Source organism: Elephas maximus, chromosome 9 (genome assembly GCF_024166365.1).
Source record: "Elephas maximus indicus isolate mEleMax1 chromosome 9, mEleMax1 primary haplotype, whole genome shotgun sequence".
Classification (NCBI taxonomy): Eukaryota; Metazoa; Chordata; class Mammalia; order Proboscidea; family Elephantidae; genus Elephas; species Elephas maximus.
Window position 1 is genome coordinate 109,807,533 of NC_064827.1, and position 24,479 is coordinate 109,832,011.

A 24,479-nucleotide genomic window follows, 5' to 3' on the forward strand; every position below is an offset into this window, starting at 1 on the left:
GTGTAGATCTCTTCACTTCTGACCTTACTGCACCTGATGGGAAGACCGGGGGCAGGAGAAAGGGAAGGGAGTTGCTCCTTTCACTCTTCTTGCTGTGCCGTCAGTCACCCCATCTGTGCACTTCTCCAGCAGAACAGTGGGAATCAGCAGCCGTTGGTCCAAAACTCACCTCAGTGGCAGCCAGGCACACCCTCGACCTTCTCACCACCTGAGGGCCCAGGCAGCTCTCTGCTCAGAGGCCCCCGGCCCCTCCTGCAGATGCAGGCTCTGCCCTCACTGTTGCACCCACTCTGGAGGCTGCTTCGGAATCAGGGCCCGGGGCAGCACCTGGCTGCAGGGAGAACTTGATGGTACCAGCAGCTGGGCTCTGGGGCTCTGGTGTCCTGACTGAGACGTGGAGGACAGGACTTGGTGTTGTGCAAACCCAGGACGCCCTCCATCATCATCTATATCGTGGCACCTCCTGGAGCGGAAATCTCCACCCTGGGAATGATGCCCCTGTAGTTGGGACTCACTGAGAGCCCCAGGTATGGCACAAAGCATGAAAAACTTTCTCTAGAGAAATTCCTCTTCTCCTCCCTGCTTTTTTGCGGGCTCTCTTGCTTTCGCTTATGGTCCAGAGCCAGGGGAAAGGAAGAACAGAGACCACCCCTGAACTGTGCCACCTCATTTGATCAGAGGCAGTAAGAGCTGATGGCCCTCCTGATAACATGTACGTTTGGACATGTTATCAGGAGGGAGGTCCCTGGAGGACATCATGCTTGGTAGAGGGTTAGCGAAAAAGAAGACCCTCGAGGAGGTGGACTGACACAGTGGCTGCAACAATGGGCTCAAGCATAACAAAGATTATGAGGATGGTGCAGGACCTGGCAGTGCTTCGTTCTGTGGTACAGGGGGTTGATATGAGTCAGAAGCAACTTGATGGCACCTAACAACAAGCTTGAATCCAGTTTGCACTGAAGTGAGTGGTACTTGAAGATTTGTACAGATTCCTTGTTCAAACGTGTAAACTGCATGTTGCTCTTTCCCTCCCAGCTTTCCTCGGTACACCCACCCCTAGGTCCATAGCCAACAGTCAGTGATAACTGCACACACACTTGCCCTGTATCACTGGTAAGTAACCCGGGAACAGGACCACTGAAAGGGGTGAACACAGCCCTCAGCAGCCTCCCTGGCTCCCCACCCACGTCGCAGAGCTGCAAATTCCCATCCTTGCTGCTGCGCTAGGGCATGAGAGACACAGAGGCAGGGGAAGGGTATCCCTGGACATTTCTTTATGGGTAAGCTAAGAGGGGGGAAGTGAAGAGGCTCCCAGGGCAGCCGCCAAACATCCTGTGTCCATTCTGTCCCGGCCCGATTATGCCTCTCCAGCTGCAGAACGTCTTCACAGGGTTTTTTTCATCTTGACAAGCTCCCTGAAAGCTTTTATTCATTTTGTATGTGTGTGTGTAATGACAGTATTATGAAAACATAAGGTGCAAACTGAAGCACCTGGGTGGAGATGGGTGTGCAACAGCACTGTCAACCTCCCTCCATGCCTCGTCCCTTCTAGAAGCCAAAGCAGACACTCAGAAAGAGTAGACACTGACCTCTCCCATTCACCCCAGCACAGCACAAACAGAAGCCACAACCCTTTTATGTGTGAAAACACATGTATTAGGGGATAATAACTATATTGGCTGGGAGAGGTTAGCACATAGGGAATGTGCTAACATGAGAATAAAGGGGTTTTTTTTGCTTGGGCAGAATATTCTTACAAGAAAAGACTAGGGAAGCCTTTTCGGGTTGACTGTAACAGACACCTGTCTCATGGCAGAATGTTGTTGAATGATGAGGACAGCCTGAGGCACCGCACAGCCTTGACATATGCTGGCAAGGACTGACTGGGGATACATTCCCCTGGGAAGGCAATGGCCGATCACCGATTTTGAATTTCACCATCGTGTAGAGATTTGTGCGTCCGTCATGGGTCCCTTTGTTCCCGATAGAACTCTGGCCCTCAGAGATGGCTTGGTAATGGCAGCCCGTACCACTCATTTCTCTCCTGTGCTCTGGAAAAGAGGGAGCCTTGTGGTAGGATGCATGCCCACCAACCGAGTCCTGACTTTCCTGGATTGCCTCTGTTGGCTGATTTAACTTTGAGGCATATAGTTCTTGCTGAAGCCTGAATTTCTCTATTAAGATCTGGCCAACAGCTGTCATAAGTGTCTCAGCCTCTGTGGCTCCCCTGTCCATAAAAACTGATCTGCTTTTGACTGGTCCGTGGCTCTGGGCAGAGGCTGAAGCTGGCTTTCCTTTTTGCAGGGGATCACCCCGCCCTTTGCCCTTCTTATTAGGACAAATGCTTTGGATAAAGCTACTCATCCTTTTTTTGAAGTGGCCTTCTGGAGGGGCATGTCCCTTCTCTGCTGAGAGCTGGGGGGACGTGATGCCAAGGGACTCTACCGACTGCTTATCCTGGCCAGCCTGGCTCATCCCACTCACTGGGGAGGCCCTTGATCTTGCCAACCCTTCTTCACACACTTCTGTTTTCCGCCTCCTCACATCCTTTGTCTCATCGCTGGGGGCAGAAATCTTGCTCTGACTCCTCCATGGATCTTGAAGTTTTGGGGTCTTGGGATCCTGCTGCCCCAGGCTGCTCCCTCCGGCTGCCATAAACTCATTTAGCACTTTTGATGCTGGCATATCCCTACTGGACACACGCTTCAGATGGGAGTGAGAGGACTGAGAAGGCACGATATCCGAGACAAGAAGCACATCAGTGGCACAGTGTTGAAGAATCATTTTGGTGGCATGGTCCAGAAGGAGCATGCCAGCGGGACAGCCTTGAGGCTGGTTTGCTGTCTCCAATTCCCTTTTGATCTCTTCACTAAGTACTGGATCTTGAACAGACATTCTAGGAGGCGAGGGGCTTTTACTAGTCCCTGGAGCCTCTAAGCCCCTCAAATCCACATTTATGTTTTGGGATTTTGCCAGCACACTAGTTTCCGAGATGCCTCTATCTTGCAGCTGTGGTACATAGGACCCTTTGGCCACTACTGCCTCCCTGGTCTCTTTGGCCCTTGAAGGTGGGGTTTGTCTCAGAGTCACCTGGACTTCGTCACGTACAGGTGAGGGGGCAGGGAGAGGATTCTTCCAGGTGGGGTCTGACATTTTGGGTGTAGCCTTCTCTCCCCTGCATGCCTGTGGGTTTTCTCTCTGGATACTGGCAGTCTTAGCTCTTGAGCAGGTCCAAGACTCAGGAGGGGGTGAGGAGTGAAATCCATACATGGAAGGTGGTGATGACTGAGTCTCACTCAAACTGAGATTCATCGGCTCACCCGCCTGAACAGATAGGTCCCACTTATGCCTCACAAATCTTTTAATATGTGCCTCCAGGGCCTTCCATGTGCTCGGAGTGAGGAATGAGAACTCTTGGGTGGTGCTCTCGTGGTGTGCCTGTTGAGTAGCAGACTTGGGCAAAGTACGGTTGGCAGCAAGCCAGGAATGGCTTACACATACAGGACTCTGACCCTCTGTAATCTGCCCCAACTCTCTGCCCCCAGGGACTTCCAGGGTCTTTTCCAGCTGTTTCTTAGCTGGGTTCCATGGTTTGTAATTTTTCGTGTTATTTCTCATGTAGCTCGTCGAATCGCTTTTTAACTCTTTCTCAGAGTTTGTCTGCAGAACCTTCACTGGGGATTTTTCCGAGCCTTGGGATATATCACATTTTGGGACTTGCCCCAGATCCTTGCCCAGCTCCTTCCCTAATTGGAAATTGCAGCTTTTTTGGTTGCTGGATCCCATCTTCTTTACATCCTTGCTGCTTTCACCTATAAACACAGAAGGCCACGAGGGTTCATGCTGGTCCTTTGACTGACCTGTCCTTGGTAATTCTCCCCAAAGTTTTGCCCGTTCCAGAGACACCTGGATCCTGCTGGGCAGACTCCGCTTGTGTTGGGTGAGCCTCTTTTGAATGTATTCTTCCATTTGTTTCCGGAGCTCAGTTCTGCTAAGAACATCCCCAGGAATGATGGGGTCTGACTTGTAGGCCTCAGAGGTCCCGCTGTCCTGGGGAAGGTTGGGACTGAAAGGACTGAATGCTCTCTGAGACCCTTTGGCCACAGAGGGTAAAGCCCTCTCACTTTTCAGTTGCTTCTGCGACAAGGGTGATTCTAGGTGTTGAATTTCAGTTGAGGTGAGAGATTGTGTTTCAGTTTCGGAACTAGGGCAAGATACTTCATAGGCCCTAACCTGGTCTGTAGAAGCTGATGGTGGGATTTGGAAGGAGGATAGGAGAGGGGTCTGGGTGAGGACTGGGGCCAGAGGTGGGGCGTGGGGTTGGTCCTCAGGGTGGGGCAAGGGCTGGGGCTGGGAGCACACTGAGGATACTTGAACTGGGCAGGCACTAGATATTCTGTTGAATAAAACAGGGGGAGAGTGTAGTGGGGAAGAGCTCCCAGAGACCCAGGCAGTAGGCAGCAGGGATTCACTGTGCAGAGAGGGGAGGCCCCAGAAGAGCTGGTTACATCTCTGATGGAAATGGTCCCCCAAGGCCTTGGGATATATGAGCTCCTGAGGACTGGACAGCTGCTCTGGTTTGCTCCAGTATGGCCGGGGGACTGTGGTGGTCTGCTCATGACTGAGTGATTTTAAAGTCCCCAAAGAATTCAGGTCATAGTCTGGGCTCACATGTCTTTTAAATGATCCATCCTTTTCTTTTTCTTTCGAAAGCTTCAATTCCACTGTCTTCGCGATTTCTATTTCCGGGAGCTTGTGGACATCAGGGTTAGGGATAGAAGGACTCCCAGCTTCTGTGCTCCCGTCTGTGCGACCTCCCCAGGAAGCGGGCTTTGATGGGTGTTCAGAAGTATGCTCTTGCTGGGATTCGCAGTGTTTCCAGGTGGGAATCCAAAAGGCCTTGGCAGCCGCCCACCACCAGGAGAGGGCCGAAATGGGTCGACTTGAGCAACCAAGGCCTGTGATTTCTGGGACAGAAGACGCCAAAACATACGAGTTACCTGAATAACTCTCTGGGGCGGTCTTCCTGTCAGAAGAGTCGTCAGTTGTCCAGTCTTCAGTTATCCAGCCAGAAGAGTCCTCGGTCTTCAAGTCGCACAGATCTTCTGGAGGTTTTGCTGAAGCGGCGGAGGCCAGATGACAAGGGGGCCGGGTCGGAGGCGCCCTGGCAGCGCAGGGGGACACCACGGAAGCAGCACTTTCCGCGGGCTCTGCGCGCTGCCGACGACGGGCTTCAGCAAGCGCTCTTTTGCGCACCAGACCAAAAGGTTCTCCACGTTTCCGCTGATGAAAGCTGCCCTCGTCGGGCCGCTTCCCCAGGAGGCTGCAGGAGACAGAAGACCAAGCAGGGGCAAATGGCTTGGAGAACTTTGCTGGCCCAGGATGGGGGCGGGAATCCGCAACCCACGCCTGCCCCTCCCCATGCCTGGACGTCACCTGCCCCGCCCACGCCGTGACGTCACCCACCTCTCCCCAAGCCCTGACGCCCTGACGTCACCTCGCCCTGACATCATAGTGCTCCCGTCCGCAAGGACTTCTCTCACATTGCCTATGCACAGGCGCCATCCAAGGCAGCCCTATCTGCTCTGCGGCCCTGGGGTCACTCAGGAGCCCTTAATAGGAAGACGGACACAGGAGAGAAGGGGAAGGGTTACTCACGTTTGCAGAAGCGCAACCAGGCCCCTAGCCTCTTGCAGCTTTTTCATACACCTTCTGCAAGCTGGAAATCAGGAGAGTGGGTTACGGTGGTGAAGGTCAGGGCCTAGGAACCTTACAAGAAGCTGAATGGAATGTCCCTCTGGGGACACCATTGGGCGGTTAGTCTGTGGGAGCCCAAGCTTCAGAGTCCAAGGTCACAGGATCGCAGACGCTCATAGCAAGGCTCACTTGTGTGAGGTACTTTGTCATTTACAAAGTGTTTCCACCTCCGTTATCCTCTGTGACATCTCAGTGAGGAACCTGAGCCTTGTTAAACAGCTCGTGGTAGTTGGACCTGGATGTCCCGCCTTCAGATTCACCATTTCTCAGTTCATTACATCCCACACCGCCCCCTACTGGGCAACACCACCGCGAGGGCCACCGTGGCTTCAATGCCCCCCTTCCCGGTCCCTCTACCCCTCCCTGCCCCCGCCCCCCCCCCCCCCCCCCCCCGGCCCAGCGCGAAACCTGAGAAGTATCCAGGTTCTGAGTCCCTTCCTGGGAGCCTCCCTCTCAGGGCTGTTTCCTGAGAGAGGGACGTACTCCAGCAACTGGAGTCCTCCGAGTCCTGGGACCACCCCTCAGGGACAGGAGCGGTTAGGGTTAAGGTGGGATCTCGGTTGAGTGGGCAGAACCTTACCTTTCTCCGTATTCCTTTTGTTCTTCCTGCTCCTCCTAAAGGTCTCCACTTGAGGCTAAGATACACGAAAAGAATGAGGGACTGGGACCCAATTCTCTCCCTGCTTGTTTGGACGAGATGCTGATATTCGGTATTTATGAATAAAATGACTTTTTGCATTGAGTTCATTGAGTTCTGCGTTTTCCCTTGTATTCATTCTTACAGTGAATAAAAACATTTTCTGTTTTCCTTCTTTGAACAACTCAGTGAAGGATTTTCCATGTGAGATCTAGCCTGGATTTCTTCAGTCACATTCCTCTGCTCAAGAAGGGCACAGACTCTCGGACTTACACATGCCTCTGTGCCCTGTCAGATAAGCCTTTTGGAGGCCAGAGCTTGGCTCCAGCCCCTGATCAGAGGCTCTCAGGGGCTCAGCACGGCTCGCCAGATCGGCCCAGACACAAAGGGAGGTCTTTGCCCAGAGACATCTGCCCCGGAAGGCAACTGATGAAACAATATTGAGGGCTGTGTCCTCCCGCAGGGATCCCAAACTCTCAGTAATCCAGTCTTCGGCCTGTGTTTAGGATTTTGCCCTGGAGCCCTCTGTCACAGCAGACAGATGCTCTGAGATATTTAGATAGAAATCCTGGTGCCCGCTCTAGCCCCTGCCCTACTGGCCTGTCCCTAGAAGGCTGATATTCTAGTTTCCTGAGGTTTCCCATCTGAGGAGTCTCTCTAGTTAATTTCGAAAATGGAAATTGGAAAAAAAAAACAACAACAACAAAAAATAGAATCTCTATTGGGGCTGGGTGGAGGATTCCTTACCTTTTTGATGTTTATATTTTTCTCAGGCGGTGGTAAAGGTGGATTGCTCTGGAGATAGGGGAGTAACAGGAGGAAGAGCCCCACTCCACACAGGAAGCCCACGATGGCTTCAAGGATCCAGGAAGTGGAGCTGGAGCTCAACCAGGTAGCACTAAAGCTTTTCAGAGGACAGAGGTAATTCTCCATTATCTGAAAGGCACTGTTGCTCTTAGGCAACTGAGCACCTTGAGCACACTCTGGCTTATAAATCCTGGCCTGCATCACAGAGCTGTGGCCTCATCACAAAGGGCTCCTGAGGGTGGGGATGGGGACAGCAAGAGGAGGCTGACCCAGAGTCCCTCCCATCACCATCCAGCCCAGCATATCCCTCCACCCTATTGGGCCTTCTAGATCTATCTTTCTCTGGGCCTTTCAACTCCACCTTCTCATCCTGTCTTAGTAGACCTCCAGTGCAATTTTCTATTCATTACACCTGTAAACCGTATATTACCTGGTTCCCTTTATCCTTTAAGAGATTTAGGCTGCAGCACCCTCAATCTCATAGCTTTTGTTAAACCTGAAGTTCTCCCAGGAATCTTCAGTATTTCACAGAGATTTTACTCTCAGGATCTCCTCTGTCCCCATCTTCAGTTTTCCCATCTATAATTTTTACTTTATTCAACACAGACATAGAACTTAACTTTCTTTTATAAATACTTAATGTTGTCAATTGTGAGTATTAAGTTTTTATTTTTTGTTTCCGTCAACTGTTCCCATCTTCATTCATAGCATCTAACACAAAAATACAAACTAAAGATTTATTATTTAAAATTCACAAACTACATATGTATAAAAAAATTAAACCTGCAAGTGATTTTTAAAAAATTTTAATAGCATACTTCTGAAGTTTGGAAATCTTAAACTACACAGAGCCTTTTGGGGCATGCTCTACACAGACACTCACACACACTTTACAATACATGCTGTACACACGCACAGACTCTGAAATGCTTTGAATCAAGCATTTCCTCCTTTTCTTTGAATCTTTCGTAAGTTGTCTTGACCTTATTTCTTCTTACTCTGCCCAAAGTAAAGACAGTCCCCACTCTCTACACCAAAGTTTTGAAATGTGTGCCACACCCACAAGTCAGGAATGGGTTAGGGAGAGTTAAGGTACTGTTATGAATTGAATTGTGTCCCCCAATTGCATGTCAACTTGACAAGGACATGATTCCCAGAATTGTGTGATTATCCACCATCATCTCATGTGATTTTCCTGTGTGTTATAGATCTTACATCCGTGATGTTAATGAGGTAGGATTAGCGGCGGTTGTGTTAATAAGGCAGGACTCAGTCTACAAGATTTGGTTGTCTTGGATCAATCTCTTTTGAGATGTAGAAGAGAGAAACGAGCAGAGACATGAGTACCTCATGCCACCAAGAAACAAGAGCCAGAAGATTAGCATGTCCTTTGGACCCAGGGTCCCTGCGCTGAGAGGCTCCTCGACCAGGGAAGATTGATGACAAGGACCTTCCCCCAGAGCCAACAGAGAGAGAAAGCCTTCCCCTGGAGCTGGCACCCTGAATTCGGACTTCTAGCCTCCTAGACTGTGAAAGAATAGATTTCTGTTTGTTAAAGCCATTCATTTGTGGTATTTCTGTTATAGCAACACTAGATAACTAAGACAGATACTAATCAGGAGCCCCAACAGCACAATGGTTAAGCATTCGGCTGTTAACCAAAAAGTTGGTGGTTTGAACCCACCCAGTGGCTCTATGGGAGAAAGACCTGGCGGTCTGCTCCCATGAAGATTATAGCTTAGAAAACCCTATGGGACAATTCTACTCTGTCAACTCAAGAGCTCCTTAGGATGACCTGGAAGAACCAAGTATTTGGGGCTCTTCCTGATCTTGAGCAGCCTCTTTTGATATCCCTGGTGTGTTCTATATGTTCTCTTTTTCTGAGTGTACTTTACCTCCCCTCTCCTGCCCTCTCCAGGTCCCTGAAGCCTCATGTCTGGCCTGTACCATATAGAGAAGGAGCTTTGAATCCTATACTAAGTTCCCTTGTGACACCATTCTACGAAGAACTCGGAATACATTTAGGGATGGTATTTTTTTTATATATTATTTTATTGTGTTTTCAGTGAAGGTTTAAACAGCAGTTTAGGTTCCCATTCAACAATTTTACACAAATGTGTTTAGTGACATTGGTTTCATTCTTCACAATTCATGGATATTCTCATTATTTCTGTTCTGGTGGTTCAGTTTTCATTAATCTATTTTTTCTGCCCCCTTACATTCTCATCTTTGTTTTAAAGTAATTGTTGATTGGTCTCAGGGATGGTATTTTTTAATCACTACATGGTGCTTTTTTTTTTTTTAACAGTCTATATGGACATGAAAATAATGAATATTTTCTACTTGTTGGCCAAGAAGTTCTAATACAGCTTTAATAGGGATTATTTTATTTGGCTATATTGTCATGCATGTACATGCTCATGAACACATCTTCACATCTCCTATTGCTTTTATCAGTCTACAGTCTCTACATGCTTTATGACATCGTCACTGTTGTGACATTGCCTAGTTACCCCCTGTCTTAGTTATCTAGTGGTGCTATAACAGAAATACCACAAGTGGATGGTTTTAACAAACAGAAATTTATTCTCTCACAGTCTAGGTGGCTAGAAATCCAAATTGAGGGTGGCAGCTCTAGGAGAAGGCTTTCTCTCTCTGTTGGCTCTGGGGGAAAGTCCTTGTCATTAATCTTCCCCAGCCTAGGAGCTTCTCAGTGTAGGAACCCGAGGGACAAAGGATGTGCTATTCTCCTGGCTCTTGTTTCTTGGTGGTATAAGGTCACGTCTTTCTGCTCTCTTCCCTCTTTTATATCTCAGAAGAGATTGGCTTAAGACACAACCTAATCTTGTAGATTGAGTCTTGCCTCATTAACATAACTGTCACAATTCCTGCCTCATTAACATCATAGAGGTAGGATTTACAACACATAGGAAAATCACATCAGATGACAAAATGGTGGACAATATTGGGAACCATGGCCTAGCCAAGTTGACACATATTTTTGGAGGACACAATTCAATCTGTTACATCCCCCAAGATGGATAACTCAGGTAACTAGGGATTATGGCAGGTCCTAATGTGAACCATTAAAGTCATTGTGTAGGCGTGGTTGTTCTCAGTGTTGACCTCAGTGAGGGTGCCTGGGTGGCACAAATGGCTAAGTGCTCAAGTACTAGCCAAAAGTTTGGTTAGAACCCACCCTTGGGAGACAGGTCTGATGATCGTCTAGAAAAGCCTATGGAGCAGTTCTACTCTGCAAACATGGGGTTGCCATGAGTCAAAAATGACTCCACGGCAACTAACAACAGGATCAATGGGGTGCACGGCTGGAAGACTTATGATTGAGGTGGGACTTTCACCTTGACTTAGAACTCATGCTTGGGAATGTTTGGAGTCACCTTTCAATCACTCCCACCAGGCCACTGCTATATTGGTAAACAGGCTTTGTGTGAGGGAGCAGGAACTTGGGAGTAGAGAGAACTGGTCACATTAGCTCCACATTTAGGTAAAATATTTGTTTCAGGACCCTCTCTTCATCAAAAGCTGCGCTGCCTTCTGGTTTTCTGTGCATGTTTTCATCTACATGACTCTCCTTCATAGACTTCACTTTGCTGACACAAATCATTAGTTTTTTTCTCATCTACCTACTGGGTTGCTTCATTCTTTTTTTTTTTTTTTTACTTTAGATGAAGTTTTGCAGAACAAACTAGCTTCTTATTAAACAATTAGTACACATTGTTTTGTAACATTGGTTACCAACCCCATGATGTGTCAACACTCTCCCTTCTTGACCTTGGGTTCCCTATTACTAGCTTTCCTGTTCCCTCCTGCCACCTAGTCCTTGCCGCTGGACTGGTGTACCCCTTTAGTCTCATTTTGTTTTACAGGCCTGTCTAATCTTTGGCTGAACAGTGCATCTCAGGAGTGACTTCATTACTGAGCTAAAAGGTTGTCTGGGGGCCATGCTCTCAGGGTTTCTCCAGTCTCTCTCACGCCAGTAAGTCTGGGCTTTTTTGTGCGTGTGTTGGAATTTTGTTCTGCATTTTTCTTCACCCTCTGTCTGGGACACTCTGTTGTGATCCTTGTCAAAGCAATTAGTGGTGGTAGCCGGGCATCAGCTGGTTGTGCTGGACTCAGTGTGGTGGAAGCTGTGGTAGTTGTGGTCCATTAGACCTTTGGACTAATCTTTCCCTTGTGTCTTTGGTTTTCTTCATTCTCCCTTGCTCCCAATGGAATGAGACCAGTGGAGTATCTTAGACAGCCACTCACAAGCTTTTAAGACCCCAGACACTACTCACCAAAGTAGAATGTAGAACATTTTCTGTATAAACTGTATTATGCCAATTGAACTAGGTATTCCCCAAGACCATGGTCCCCGCAGCCCTCAGGTCCCTCAGGGAGTTTGGATGTGTCCATGGAGCTTCCGTGACCTTGCCTTGTACAAGTCGTGCTGGATTCCCCAGTATTGTGTACTGTCTTACTCTTCACCAAAATTACCACTTACCTATTGTCTATTTAGTATTTTTCCATCCCCATCCCTCCCCTCCCTCATAACTATCAAAGACTGTTTCTTTTTGTGTGTAAACCTTTTTATGAGTTTTTATAGTAGTGCTCTCATACAATATTGTCCTTTTATGATTGACTTATTTCACTCAGGATAATGCCCTCCAGATTCATTCATGTTGTGAGATGCTACCCAAATTCATCATTGTTCTTTATCCTTGTGTATTACTCCATTATGTGTATGTACCTTAGTTTTTTAACCATTCATCTGTTGATGGGCATCTAGGTTGTTTCTGTTTTTTTACTATTGTGAACAGTGCTGCAATGAGCATGGGTGCGCATATGTCTATTCATGTGACAGCTCTTATTTCTCTAAAATATATTCCTAGAAGTCAGATTGCTGGATCATATGGTATTTCTATTTCTAGCTTTCTAAGGAAGTGCCATATCGTTTTCCAAAATGGTTATACCATTTTGCATTCTGACCAGTAGTGCATAAAAGTTCCAATCTCCTTATTGCCTCTCCAACATTTATTATTTTGTGTTTTTTTGATTCTTGCCACTAATGCCAGGGTGAGATGCTATCTCACTTTGGTTTCGATTTGCATTTATTTAAAAAAAAAAAAATGGCTAGTGATCACAAGCACTTCCTCATGCGTCTGTTAGCCACTTGAATGTCTTCTTTGGTAAAATGTCTATTCATTTCCTTTGCCCATTTTTAAACAGATTATTTTTCTTTTTGTTGTAGAGGTGTTGGGTTTTCCTATAGATTTGAGAGATTAGACCTTTGTCGGATTTATCATAGCCAAAAATTTTTTCCCAGTGTGTAGATTCTCTTTTTACTCTTTTGGTGAAGTCTTTTGATGAGCATAAGTGTTTAATTTTTGAAGAAGATTTCTGGCTAGGACTTCCAGCACAATGTTAAATAGGAGTGATGATAAAGGGCATCCTGTCTTGTTCCTGTTCTCAAGGAGAATGTTTTCAGTCTCTCTCCATTAAGAATGATGTTGGCTGTTGGTTTTGTATAAGAAAAAAAAAAAAACCCACTGGTTTTGTATAGATGCGTTTTATTATGTTGAGGAGTTTCCCTTCTATACCTATTTTATCGAGAGTTTTTATCAGGAATCGGTGTTGGACTTTGTTGAATGCCTTTTTTGTGTTGATTTAGATGATCATATGATTCTTTTATTTATGTGGTGGATTACATTGATTTTATAATGTTGAACCATCCTTGCATACCCGGTATAAATCCCATTGGTCATAGTGCATTGTTTTTTATATGATGCTGAATTCTATTGGCTAGAATTTTGTTGAGAATTTTTGCATCTATATTCATGACAGACATTGATCTGTAATTTTCTTTTCGTGTGTGTGTGGTGTCTTTGCCTGGTTTTGCTATCAGGGTTATGCTGGCTTCATAGAATGAATTTGGAAGTATCATTTCCTTTTCTACATTCTGAAATAGTTTGAGTAGTACTGGTGTAAGCTCTTTTCTGAATATTTGGTAGAATTCTCCAGAGAAGCCATCTGGGCCAGGGCTTTTGTTATTGTTTTTGTTGTGAGTTTTTTTGTATTATCTTTTCAATCTCTTCTCTTTCTATGGATCTGTCAGATTTGCAACATCATTTCATGTTAGTTTGGGTAGGTAGTGTGCTTCTAGAAATTTCTCCATTTTGTCTAAGTTTTCAAATTTTTTGGAGTATAGTTTTTCATAGTACTCTGTTATGATCCTTTTTATTTCAGTTGGGTCCGTTGTAATGCCCCCATTTCATTTCTTATTTAGGTTATTTGTGTCCATTCCTATTTTTCTTTTGTCACTTTGGCTAGTGGTTTGTTGATTTTGTTGATCCTTTCAAAGAACCGGCTTTTGGTTTTGTTGCTTCTTTCTATGGTTTTTCCATTCTCTATTTTATAATTTCTGCTCTGATCTTTATTATTTCCTTTCTTCTGGTAGCTATGGGCTTCTTTTTCTGTTCTCTTTCTATTTGTTCAAGTTGTAGCTAATGTTTTGATTTTGTCCCTTTCTTCTTTTTGGATGTGTGCATCTATTGCTATAAATTGACCTCTGACCACTGCCTTTGCTGTGTCCCAAAGGTTTTGGTATGATGTGTTTTCATTCTAGTTCGATTCTAGGAATTTTTTGATTCCATCTTTGATTTCTTCTATTATCCAGTGGTTTTTAAGCAGGGTGTTATTCAGTTTCCATGTAATTTTTTTTTCCTTGCTCTTCCTTTTGTTAGTTTCTACTTTGATAGTGTTGTGGCCAGAGAAGATACTTTGTGTTATCTCAGTGTTTTGGATTTTGTTGAGGGCAGTGTTGTGGCCTAAGATACGGTCTATTCTGGACAACATTCCATGTGCTTTGGAAAAAAATGTATACTTTGCAGCTGTTGGCTGGAGTGTTCTATGTATGTCTGTGAGGTCAGGTTGTTTGATTGTGGCCTTTAGATCTTCTGTATCTTTGTTGAGATTCTTTCTAGATGTTCTGTGCTTTACTGAGAGTGGTGTGTTGAAGTCTCCTGCTATTATTGTGGAACTGTCAATTTCTCTTTTCAGAGCTGTTAGAGTTTGTTTTATGTATTTTGGAGCACTGTCATTGGGTGTGTACATATTTATTACAGTTATATCTTCATGATGGAGCATCCCTTAAATCATTATAGTGCCCTTCTTTGTCTTTTATGGTGGATTTTGTTTTAAAGTCTATTTTATCTGAGATTAGCCTTGCCACTCCTGATCTTTTTCGGTAGCTATTTGCTCGATATATTTTTTTTCCATCCTTTGGTTTTTAATAAATTTACATCTTTGTTTCTAAGTTGCATCTCTTGTAGAAAGCATATTGATATATCCTGTTTTTTTTTTTAATCCATTCTGTCACTCTCTGCCTCTTTATGGGTGCATTTACGCCATTTACATTTAGTGTAATTATTGATAGATGTGACTTTAGTGCTGTCATTTTGTAGTGCTTTTTTTGCAGTGCTGACATTTTATTTGTTCCTCTTACTCTTTTGTGCTGAATTCCTTTTGCTTCTGGATTTTTTCATTTCTTTTGTTTTTGTAGATTTTGTGTTTACTGAGACTTCATGTTTTTCTTCTTTATTTTGATGAGTTTATTAACTTTCTTTGTGGTTACCTTGAAATTTACCCTAGTCTTCCTATGTTTGAAGCAATCTTTTATTGGTATTTCCTTGCCTTCCTCTTCACTAGAAAGTTCTATACCTACACCATTTATTCCCTCTTTTATTGTTCTAATGTTGTTGTCATTTACAGATTAACCTCTCTGGTTTCCTCTTGTAAATCTTTTAGTTTTGAATATTTCCTTGAGAGTTCTTTTCCTAGGTTGGTATCTGGATGGTGCAATCTTGCATTCTAGATTCAGACTGTTGTCTGATGTTGTTTGTTCTCTTACTGATGGACTCCCTTTAATAATTCTTGTAAGTTTGGTTTGGTTTTTACGTATTCCCTTAATTTCTGTTTCTCTGGAAGTGTCCTAATTTCGCCATCATATTTGAGTGAGAGCTTTGCAGGATATATTATTTTCAATGGGCAGTTTTTTCTTTCAAGGTTTTGTATATGTCATCCCATTGCTTACATAGTTTCTTCCAAGTAATCAGAGCTTAGTCTTCTTGTTTTCCCTCTGTATTTGACTTTACATTTTTCTCGAGCTGTTCTCAGGATTCTTTCTTTGTCCTTGGTTTTAGATAATTTGATTATGATATGCCTTGGTGATTTTCTTTTGGGGTATATCTTATAAGGGATTCGTTGAGCTTCTTGGATAGTCAGCTTTTCATGTTTCATGATATTAGGGAAGTTTTCTGTCATCAGTTCTTCAATAATCCTCTCTGTGTTTTCCATTTTCTTCCCCTGTTCTGGAACTCCAATCATTTGCAGATTTTTGCTTTTGATTGTATTCCACAACATCCTTAGTGTTTCTTCATTTTTCTGTATTCTTTTTTTCTGATGTTTCCTCAAAGTGGTATCCAAGTATTTGTCTTCAGTTTTTTTGATTCTGTCTTCCATTGTTTCAAACCTGCTCCTCAGACCTTCTAGGACACTGTTCATTTCTGAAATCCTGTGTTTATCTTTTGGATTTCTAATTGCTGTTTTTGTATGATTTCTAATTGTGAGTTTATTTTGACATTTTATTCCTGTATTATTTTCCTGAATTCTTCTGTTGTTTTGTCTGTCTTTTTCATGACTTTGTCTGCCTTTTCCATGATTGTGTCTATTTTTTCGTCATTTTTGTCTGCTTTTTCCTTCAACTCTTGGATAGCTCTGAGTATTAGAGATTTGAATTCTAGATCAGATAGGTCCAGTGCCTTTTCTTCTACTGGAAGGCCATCTGATGTTTTATTTTGGACACCTACTGGAACCATCCTGTCCTGTTTTTTTTTAATATGTTTTGGTATTGTCTGCCTTATTTGGTACATTCAGTAGTTATTTTCTTCATTCTATTGATTGTAGATTTGTTTGTTTCATCCTGCTTTTTTGTTTTATGTGGTTTTGTCTGAGCAGGCAGACTGGACATTCTTTGTTGCTTGCTTGTCTGTGCACATGACACTTCTCACCACCTAGTCAAATGGGCAGGGCCAGTTGCTCAGCTATCATGCAGCAGGGCATGTCCAGCAGAAGCGTAGTGGCTGGGATGGGTTTTTTGTGGCACATACAGGGGCTGACAGTGTGGGGTCGGGAGTCAGCCCAGGGCAGGTTCCAGTAGACCGTGTCTGTGCAGGTGCTGTGTATGCTGCTGGGAGTTCCATGAAGCTGCCTTCTCATACTTCCTGTCTATCAATCTCGGTGGCTGAGGAGTCCAAGATGGTGAATCCATGCCATGTTAGCTGATAGGAGACTTCCACTCTTTATCTCTACTCACTGTCTTGTTCTCTGTCAGTTTCTTATTCCATTCAGTGCTTGAGTTCTTTATCTCTTCGTTGGACACTTAGGGTTCCAGGATTGATGTTTGTCTCTGTTTTACTTCGAGTGTTTGCTGTGGAAGGATGGCATGGTGTTTCTGTCTATAGCACCATGTTGGCTCTGCCTCTACAAATCATTAGTATTGTTCATCCAACCCTTTCTCCTACCTGCCTATTGCAAAGATAGCAAGTATTCCCAGAGTCAGTCCTTTCTCTGTTAGCTGCTTCAGATGAAATAAGCCCAAAGGAACTTATCTGACTTTCCAAAACTTTCCAAACTGCTGTGCCCTCAGTAGATCCCTGGGGGATTTGGGAGCTCTGATGCACACTTTGGGAAAACTCTGCAACTTATCCTGTGTGGGCTGACTTGGGTGCCTTCTTTTGGCTTCCTTCTTCTTGTCAGTCTGTACTATAGTTAATTGCTTTTCCTCTTAGTGCCTGTAAGACCCTTCTTCCTGCATTTAACAATCCCTTGGCCCTTGGGCATCTTTTTGAGCCTTGGGAATTTTCCTGGGCTCCAATGTGGGCTGAAGTCACAGTTTTGTTTTGTTTTTTCCTCCCACACGTTTCCATAGTTGGGAAGGAAGGGAAGAAAAAGTTCTCAGAACAGGAAAGTGACTTTCTAATCTGCATATACCTCTCTGCCCCAGTATTCTTTGATTATCCTGAAGTTTCTAAAAAACAAATAAATATACCCACAAAGACATTTCACATTGTGAAGTTAAATTTCCTGCAAATAACCCTCACATTGCCTATGCAAGAAATTCACATAACCTCCAAAGCACAGCCTTATCACAGTCAATGCATCTCTATCTCATTGGAAACCTCGAGTTACATTTCATAACACATTTTCATTGTCAGCCTTTGTGAGCCTCATGCCCAATCATCATTCCTCGTTTCCACAGGAAGAGAGTGAGTGGGGGAATATGGGCTGATAGGAGAGTGCTGGGAAGAAAAGAGCCATCACTATGCGTGGTTCCTCCTTTGGACTTATTAATTGATTTAGAAATTCCCTGGAGGAACAGAGGCTTCACTTACCAAGTTCCCTTTGATATACATAAGTGCTAAATATCCAAATTTGTAGAGTTTTTATACAACTATACCCTGGTGGCATAGTGTTTAAGTTCTACAGCTGTTAACCAAGAGGTCAGCAGTTCAAATCCACCAGGCACTCCTTGGAAACTCTATGGGTCAGTTCTGCTCCATCCTATGGGGTCGCTATGAGTCGGAATCAACTCGACGGCAGCGAGTTTTTTGGTTTTTTTATACATACACACTCATAGATTATAGAAAGACAATCTTCTACTACGGGGTCCCTAGATGGTGCAAATGGTTTGCGTTCACCTGCTGACTTAGAGGTTGGTGGTTGAAATCCACTCAGTGGTACCACAGAAGAAAAGGCCTGGTGATCCATGGAGCAGTTCTACTCTATGATACATGGGTTTGCTATTAGACAGAATTGACTAACAATAACAACAATCTTCTACTTGAACAAAAAAATAACCTTGATTATACCAATAGAGGTCTTGTGTAAGTTGTTCTTATTACCCTAAGCTGGTAAACTTATTTCTGATTTACACATACTTTTGATCACAGAATTTGCTGCATAGATAACTCTCTCACCAATCAAAAAAATCATTTTTAATGTCTTTCTCAACAGATAAAAGATCAACATACTTAATAAGCAAGTAAAAGTCTTTTTTTTTTTTTTTGGAGCTAGGGCTGAAATTCGAGTCTGCTACTTTACTGCCTCAGGTTGTCAGATGATGTCGGGACACATAAAGAAACACAGAATCATATCAAGAAAAGTGCTGGGCATATTCTAAAGTGATTTTATTTACTTTATATTTAAAAACACTCATATACCACTTACGAAGTATCAAGCATGGTTTTAAGTGCTTTTAAAATATTAGCCATTGAATAGTTAAATAGTTAATAGTTGAAGGAAAGCACCAGTCATCAAACAAACTGAGGATTATTAATTTACTGCAGCAAGGGAAAGTGCATACCACAGGGACTCTGGGGCATCTGAGAAAGAGTGAGTTGGGAGGGACTCTTTGGGAGGTTAGGCTTATGCGGAAAGAGTCTGAGGGAGTAAGGGAAGTGAGGGTCAGGTGTGGATTCAGTCCTGTCATGGAGCAGAGATAGGTTGGCTGTTGGGGATACCAGCAATCTTTTTTTCTGGAGGCTGGGGATGTCCTTGGTAAGAAAGCAACAATCACTCAATAGGAGAGGGTCTGTACGGCCTCAAGAGAGACATTGTATACGCGGCCTTTGCCATGTCCCATAAGAAATACTGTTTTGGGTGCTGGTAGGAACATCCGTCTAATGGTTAAATGTTCAGCTACTAACCAAAAGGTTGGTAGTTTGAGTCCTCCCAGAGGCACGTCAGAAGGCCTGGTGATCTATTCTCAAAAGAACAGCCACTGAGAACCCGGTGGAGCATGGTTCTATTCTGACACACATGGGGTGGTTTGAATTGGATTTGTTTGTTTGTTTGCTTGCCTTTAAACATTTTTATTGTGCTTTAGGTGAAAGTTTACACAGCAGATTGCTTTTCCATTCAATAGTTCATGGGACTAAGGGGAAAATAAGGGAAGACTAAAAAAAAAAATCCAGCATCCATTTATTAATATGCATGCCACCCAATAGAAATTTTGAAACTTTATCCTTATAATAAAGTAAAATTTTCAAGAAAGTGTCCTACAATTTTTCCTCCTTTATAAACTGCAAATGATATGGATTGTTGTTTGGGTCTGAAAACAATGTATATGTTTATTTTAGCGTCACGAATCTTCTCATCTTTAATGTGCTGTATTTTGCTTATAATTTGCTTATATATTGTGTATCCCTGTTCAATCCCTAGGTAGCACAAATGGTTAAACACTTAATAACTAGCCAAAATGTTGGTAGTTCACACCTACTCAGAGGCACTCAGAAGAACGTTCTGGTGATCTGCTCCTGAAAGGTCCCAGCCTTGAAAACTATGGAGCAGTTCTACTCTGTGACACGTGGCGTCTCCTGGATTTGGGATCAGCTCAGCAGCAGCTGGTTTGCTTTTGGTTTATCCCTGTTCGGGAGGGCGATTGTGGCTTTTCTTGAAATGTCAGATTCCTGTTCTCATGTCCACCGCAGTCTTCCGGTTTGCCCTTTCCCTTAGTCTCAGTGTTCTCTGCTGTGAAGTACAATGCTGATCTCTGGATTGTAACATGGTAAGTTCTGGCAGTGTAGACAGGATGAGAGAAATTCGCCACTGCTGTACATAAAGAAATAAAAATTCTCAGGAAAATGTGAATGGATGCAAAAAATCATCGAGTCTACGTGATGAATGCAAGGTTATTTTAACATTCAATAATATCAGTCAATATTACACATCACATTGAAAGAATAAAGGAGGAAAATCCCATGAACACTTTAACAGATGCAGAAAAAGCATTTGCTATAATTTGATACCTTAGATGACTTGTTTTCCTCCTGCATCATATTTTTGACAATCCTGACTTGGCATCTTCCTCAGGGTTTACTCATTCTTTTCTTTTTCATTATTGAAGGTCGTAGTAAGCCATCGGTTTAGTGACTTTTGCAAACTGTTTTTGCAAAGACAGGAAACAGCTCTTGCAGTCTTTGCAGTTTGCTTCTGTACTAGGGCACCTATCATAGGTGGAATTGTGTCCCCCCAGAATATCTGTCAACTTGGCTAGATCACTATTCCCTCGTATGATTGTCTACCATTTTATCTTCTGATGTGATTTCCCTATATATTGTAAATCCTATCACTATGATGTAATAAGATGGATTAGCGGCAGATATATTGATGCGGTCTATAAGATTAGGTAGTGTCTTAAGCCAGTCTCATTTGAGATATAAAAGAGAGAAGCGAGCAGAGAGACAGGGGACCTCATACCACCAAGAGAGCAGCACCGGGAGCAGAGCGCATTCTTTGGACCTGGGGTCCCTGCTCCTGAGAAGCTCCTCGACCAGGGGAAGATTGATGACAAGAAATCTTCTTCCAGAGCCAACAGAGAGAGAAAGCCTTCCCCTGGAGCTGACACTCTGAATTTGAACTCGTAACCTACTAGACTGTGAGAGAATAAATTTCTCTTTGTTAAAGCCATCCACTTGTCATATTTCTGTTATTAAAAACCCAAACCAAACCCAGTGCCGTTAAGTCGATTCCTATTCATAGCGACCCTATAGGACAGAGTAGAGTTGCCCCATAGAGTTTCCAAGGAGCATCTCGCGGATTTGAACTGCTGCCCTTTTGGTTAGCAGCCGTAGCACTTAACCACTACACCACCAGGGTTTCCATTTCTGTTATAACAGCACTAAATGACTAAGATAACACCCCTTTCTCTCTTGCCCCAGGCAGCTACAGGCCATTCAGTCGACCCTACAGTGGATTGTATGTGACATTTTTTCACTTCTCCACCCTGCACTATCTCCGAGACAGGTGAAACAGAGGCGCTTATTTTGCTTTGGTGCTTTAGGGAGCAACCTGACAGATTCAGACAGAGATACACAACAGTGCAGAAGGCATGGCCTCCCCCCATCAGAACCTAAGTCAGGGTCCAAGCTGGAACATGGGCTGTTGCTTCAAGTCAGCTGCTGAGCCAGGGTGGAAGAGGGGTACAGTTCTGTAATAAAAGGTCACAGAGCTTTCCTTGAGTTTTCTTGATGTTGTCTTTTTCTTGATCTAGCATTCGCTTGGTTGCTGTGAAGTTCTGTCTCTATCAAAGCTCTGACAAAGTTAGGTCTCACCGTTTCTGCTTGTTTTTGATGTTTCCTTGGGGACAGGTGTGTGGAGATTTTTACTCTGCCATCTTGGTGACATCTACATGCCCATTTTTTTATGAAACACTTTGCTCCTTTGATGCCGTATTATAATTCTACAACCCTATGGGGCAGTTCTACTCTGTCCTAGAGGGTCACTGTGAGTCAGAATTGCCTCTCGACAGCAATGGGATTTTCTTTGGTTATGATAGGTCTGCAGATTCAAGTGGTGACTACATAAAAGTCACCATTTTCCAGAGTAAGATTTAAGAGAATGTGCCCTCGATCAGGGTGCTACCAGGGATTCCAGCTGTCAGTATTTCCCTCACCATTTCAGACACAGCAAGGGATCCCATTTTACTGTCTAGGAAAGCAGAAACTAAAGGAATATCACTTTGAGCCCAGCATTTGCTCAGAGGACGAGCCAGCTCTTCTAACTTCTTTATTGGGATTGTTCCGCTGGCATTTACTTGTCAGGCACTGGCTTCAGGACTACAAACAAAGAGAAGCCATCATCAAGGAATTCACAGCCAGTGGAGGAGACATTCCTCTAAACACGGCAATTAGAGTAAGACCATGATTTTTATCAGTCGGTCCCCATTTCTGGCTTCTTCACACAAGACTTCTGGGACTGTGAGGTCCTCACAGGTCAGTCTGCTCAGAGCAGTCACTCACATTACTCAGACAATCTCACACATGCTCATCCAACTGACTGACCGTGGGCCTCAGAGATAGTTTGGTGAGAGGATGTATTTTAAAACCTAAAATACATTCTACATTTTCAATAAAAGAAAACCCTGCTGGAAAACCTAATTCCAATTAAAACGGTGTTTATAGTAGAGAGGCACTCTTGAGGCTTCAATAAAGATCCACCTTCCAAATTCTGCAGTGCTACACTGGATTATTCCTCTGATGTATGTGATAATTTCGATCACTGTAATAAGAGGACGTAAGCTTTGGAGGCACCTACTGCTCAGCGATTAAGGTGAGTTTCCGAAAAGTTTTCTTTTTGTCTCCTATTGAATCATTACTGACGTTAATAGGATCTGGAAAAGCAATAAAAAGACCTATTAATACACTGCACATATTACTGCTTCGCTTTGCAATTCTAGGAGCCCTGGTGGTGCAGTAGTTAAGCACTCAGCTACTAAGCAAAAGGGTCTGTGGTTGGAATCCACCAGCTGCTCCATGGAAAAAGATGTAGCAGTCTGCTTCGTAAAGATTTACAGCCTTGGAAGCCAGATGGGGCGGCTCTGCTCTGTCCGATAGGGTCGCTATAAGTCAGAGTCGATTTAGCCTCAATGGGTTTGACGTTTTTGGTTTTCCAATTCTAGTAATTCATTTAATTTTGTGTTAATCTCTAATTGAGAAACTTAAGTTGTCTTTTCTTTGACAAATAATTTGAATCTTAAGCAACCATAAAAAAAAAAAAAAACATAAGTTTCCTATTAATTCAAGGGGTGGACAGACCACTAGTTCATTTAGATAATATGTTCCCGATATCTTTTTAATTAATGTCTTCTTGAGAAGAAGATAAAAATAACTTTTTATAGTTTAAATGCATTGGTTTCCTGTCAAAATACATTTTTATAGCATTTTATCATACAAGATGCTATATTTTCATGCTACGTCCTCCACATCTATCCATGTGCATTAGGCCGTGGGTATTTTTCTCCAGGTAAATTGCTTGAACCTATGCTATGGCATTATGTTTACTCTGCCCAGCTACCCCCAACCTGTTTCTTTTAATCCCTAACCCTCTTCAAGGCCTGAATGTGTGTTGCATTTCTTTCTGAGAAGCTGGGAAGAATGCCCACTAAAAAACAAAGAAAAAAAAATCCCCCCTTTTTAATTACCATTGATTCTTACTGTTCTCCCTCTGTGTGAGGTCTGGTGATGATGGTGATGTAGTGTGAACATTTCTCTGCTTGTATGCTATGCTTTGTGTGGATAATGTGAACTTCCTGTTTTGGATAATTTACTGTGTTCTCTACTCAGGACCGAACAGGTAGTGAGCATATTGCTATAAGGCAAGAAACCGTGAGGAATGAAATGGATTTAAAACAAACAAGTAGCCGTGGTCCCCTGTGTGTTATACGTTACGTCAGATGAGGGACAAATGGAGGTGATACAGAGAGAGACAATGGAATTGACATGAAGAAATAACCTCTCCTATTTTCTTTCGTGGTACCAGGATGGATTAAAAACCTCAAAGCACATAGAACTATTGAGTTAGAAATTATAGTGTAATTAAAACATCCATTATAACCCAAAGAATAAAATAAACACCCAGCAGTCCTTATTAATATAAATAAAGGATTAACCATAAAAATAAATAGGGGGTAGAAGACAAATCTCCCTTACAGAAGAATTACAACTAATGTATATAGATACCCTTCCCTCCAGGAGTTGGTGTTTAATTTCCCTCCCCTTGAGTGTGGGCTGGTTTTAGTGACTGGCTTATCACTAATAAGACTGGAGAGGAAAAAGTAATCCTTAGAGTGGAGAAACCTGCCTGCCATCGAGTTGACTCCAACTCATAAAGACTTATGTAGGACAGAATGAAACATTGCCAATCGCCAGCATGTTCAAGTACATCATTATGGCTATTGTGACGACCCATCTCACTGAGGGCCTCCCTACCCTCATTGGCCCACTAGTTCACCAAGCATGATGCCCTCCTCTAGTGATTGATCCCTCCTGGTGCTTTGTCCAAAGCAAACCAGTTGGACAACATTCTACTGTGATCCATAGGGTTTTCGTTGGCTAATTTTTGGAAGGAAATTCTGGTGGTGTAGTGGTTAAGTGCTACAGCTGCTAACCAAAGTGTCAGCAGTTCGAATCTGCCAGGCGCTCCTTGGAAACTCTATGGGGCAGTTGTACTCTGTCCTATAGGGTTGCTATGAGTCGGAATCGACTCAACGGCACTGGGTTTGATTTGGTTTTTTGGTAATTTTTGGAAGTTGATTGTCAGACTTTCCTAGTCTGACTTAGACTCGAAGCTCCACTGAAACCTGTCCACCATGGGTGGCCCTGCTAGTGTTTGAAATACCAGTGGCATAAACTTCATCATCATAGCAACACGCAAGCCACCA

At 43.7% G+C, this 24,479-nt stretch overlaps 1 protein-coding gene across 1 annotated transcript; it reads right to left on the reverse strand.

The window, feature by feature from the left end:
- Positions 1–273: 273 nt before the first annotated feature.
- On the reverse strand, positions 274–7,327 carry LOC126082511 (spermatogenesis-associated protein 31E1-like). Its single transcript, XM_049895013.1, has 6 exons — positions 7,142–7,327; positions 6,338–6,392; positions 5,659–5,719; positions 1,894–5,323; positions 1,102–1,223; positions 274–514 (listed from the first exon to the last, which is right to left on the reverse strand). The coding sequence occupies exons 1-6, from the start codon at positions 7,325–7,327 to the stop codon at positions 274–276; spliced, it is 4,095 nt and encodes a 1,364-aa protein (XP_049750970.1).
- Between the last annotated feature and the right edge of the window lie 17,152 nt (positions 7,328–24,479).

Excerpts from the sequence above, each read along its gene's own strand:
- LOC126082511 (XM_049895013.1), bottom strand. The coding sequence starts at position 7,327 with ATGGAGAATTACCTCTGTCCTCTGAAAAGCTTTAGTGCTACCTGGTTG. Across the intron at positions 5,324-5,658 it reads CTGGTTGCGCTTCTGCAAAC|CCTCCTGGGGAAGCGGCCCG; the intron begins GTGAGTAACCCT and ends TGTCTCCTGCAG. Across the intron at positions 515-1,101 it reads TTACTTACCAGTGATACAGG|TGAGTCCCAACTACAGGGGC; the intron begins GCAAGTGTGTGT and ends TGGGGCTCTCAG.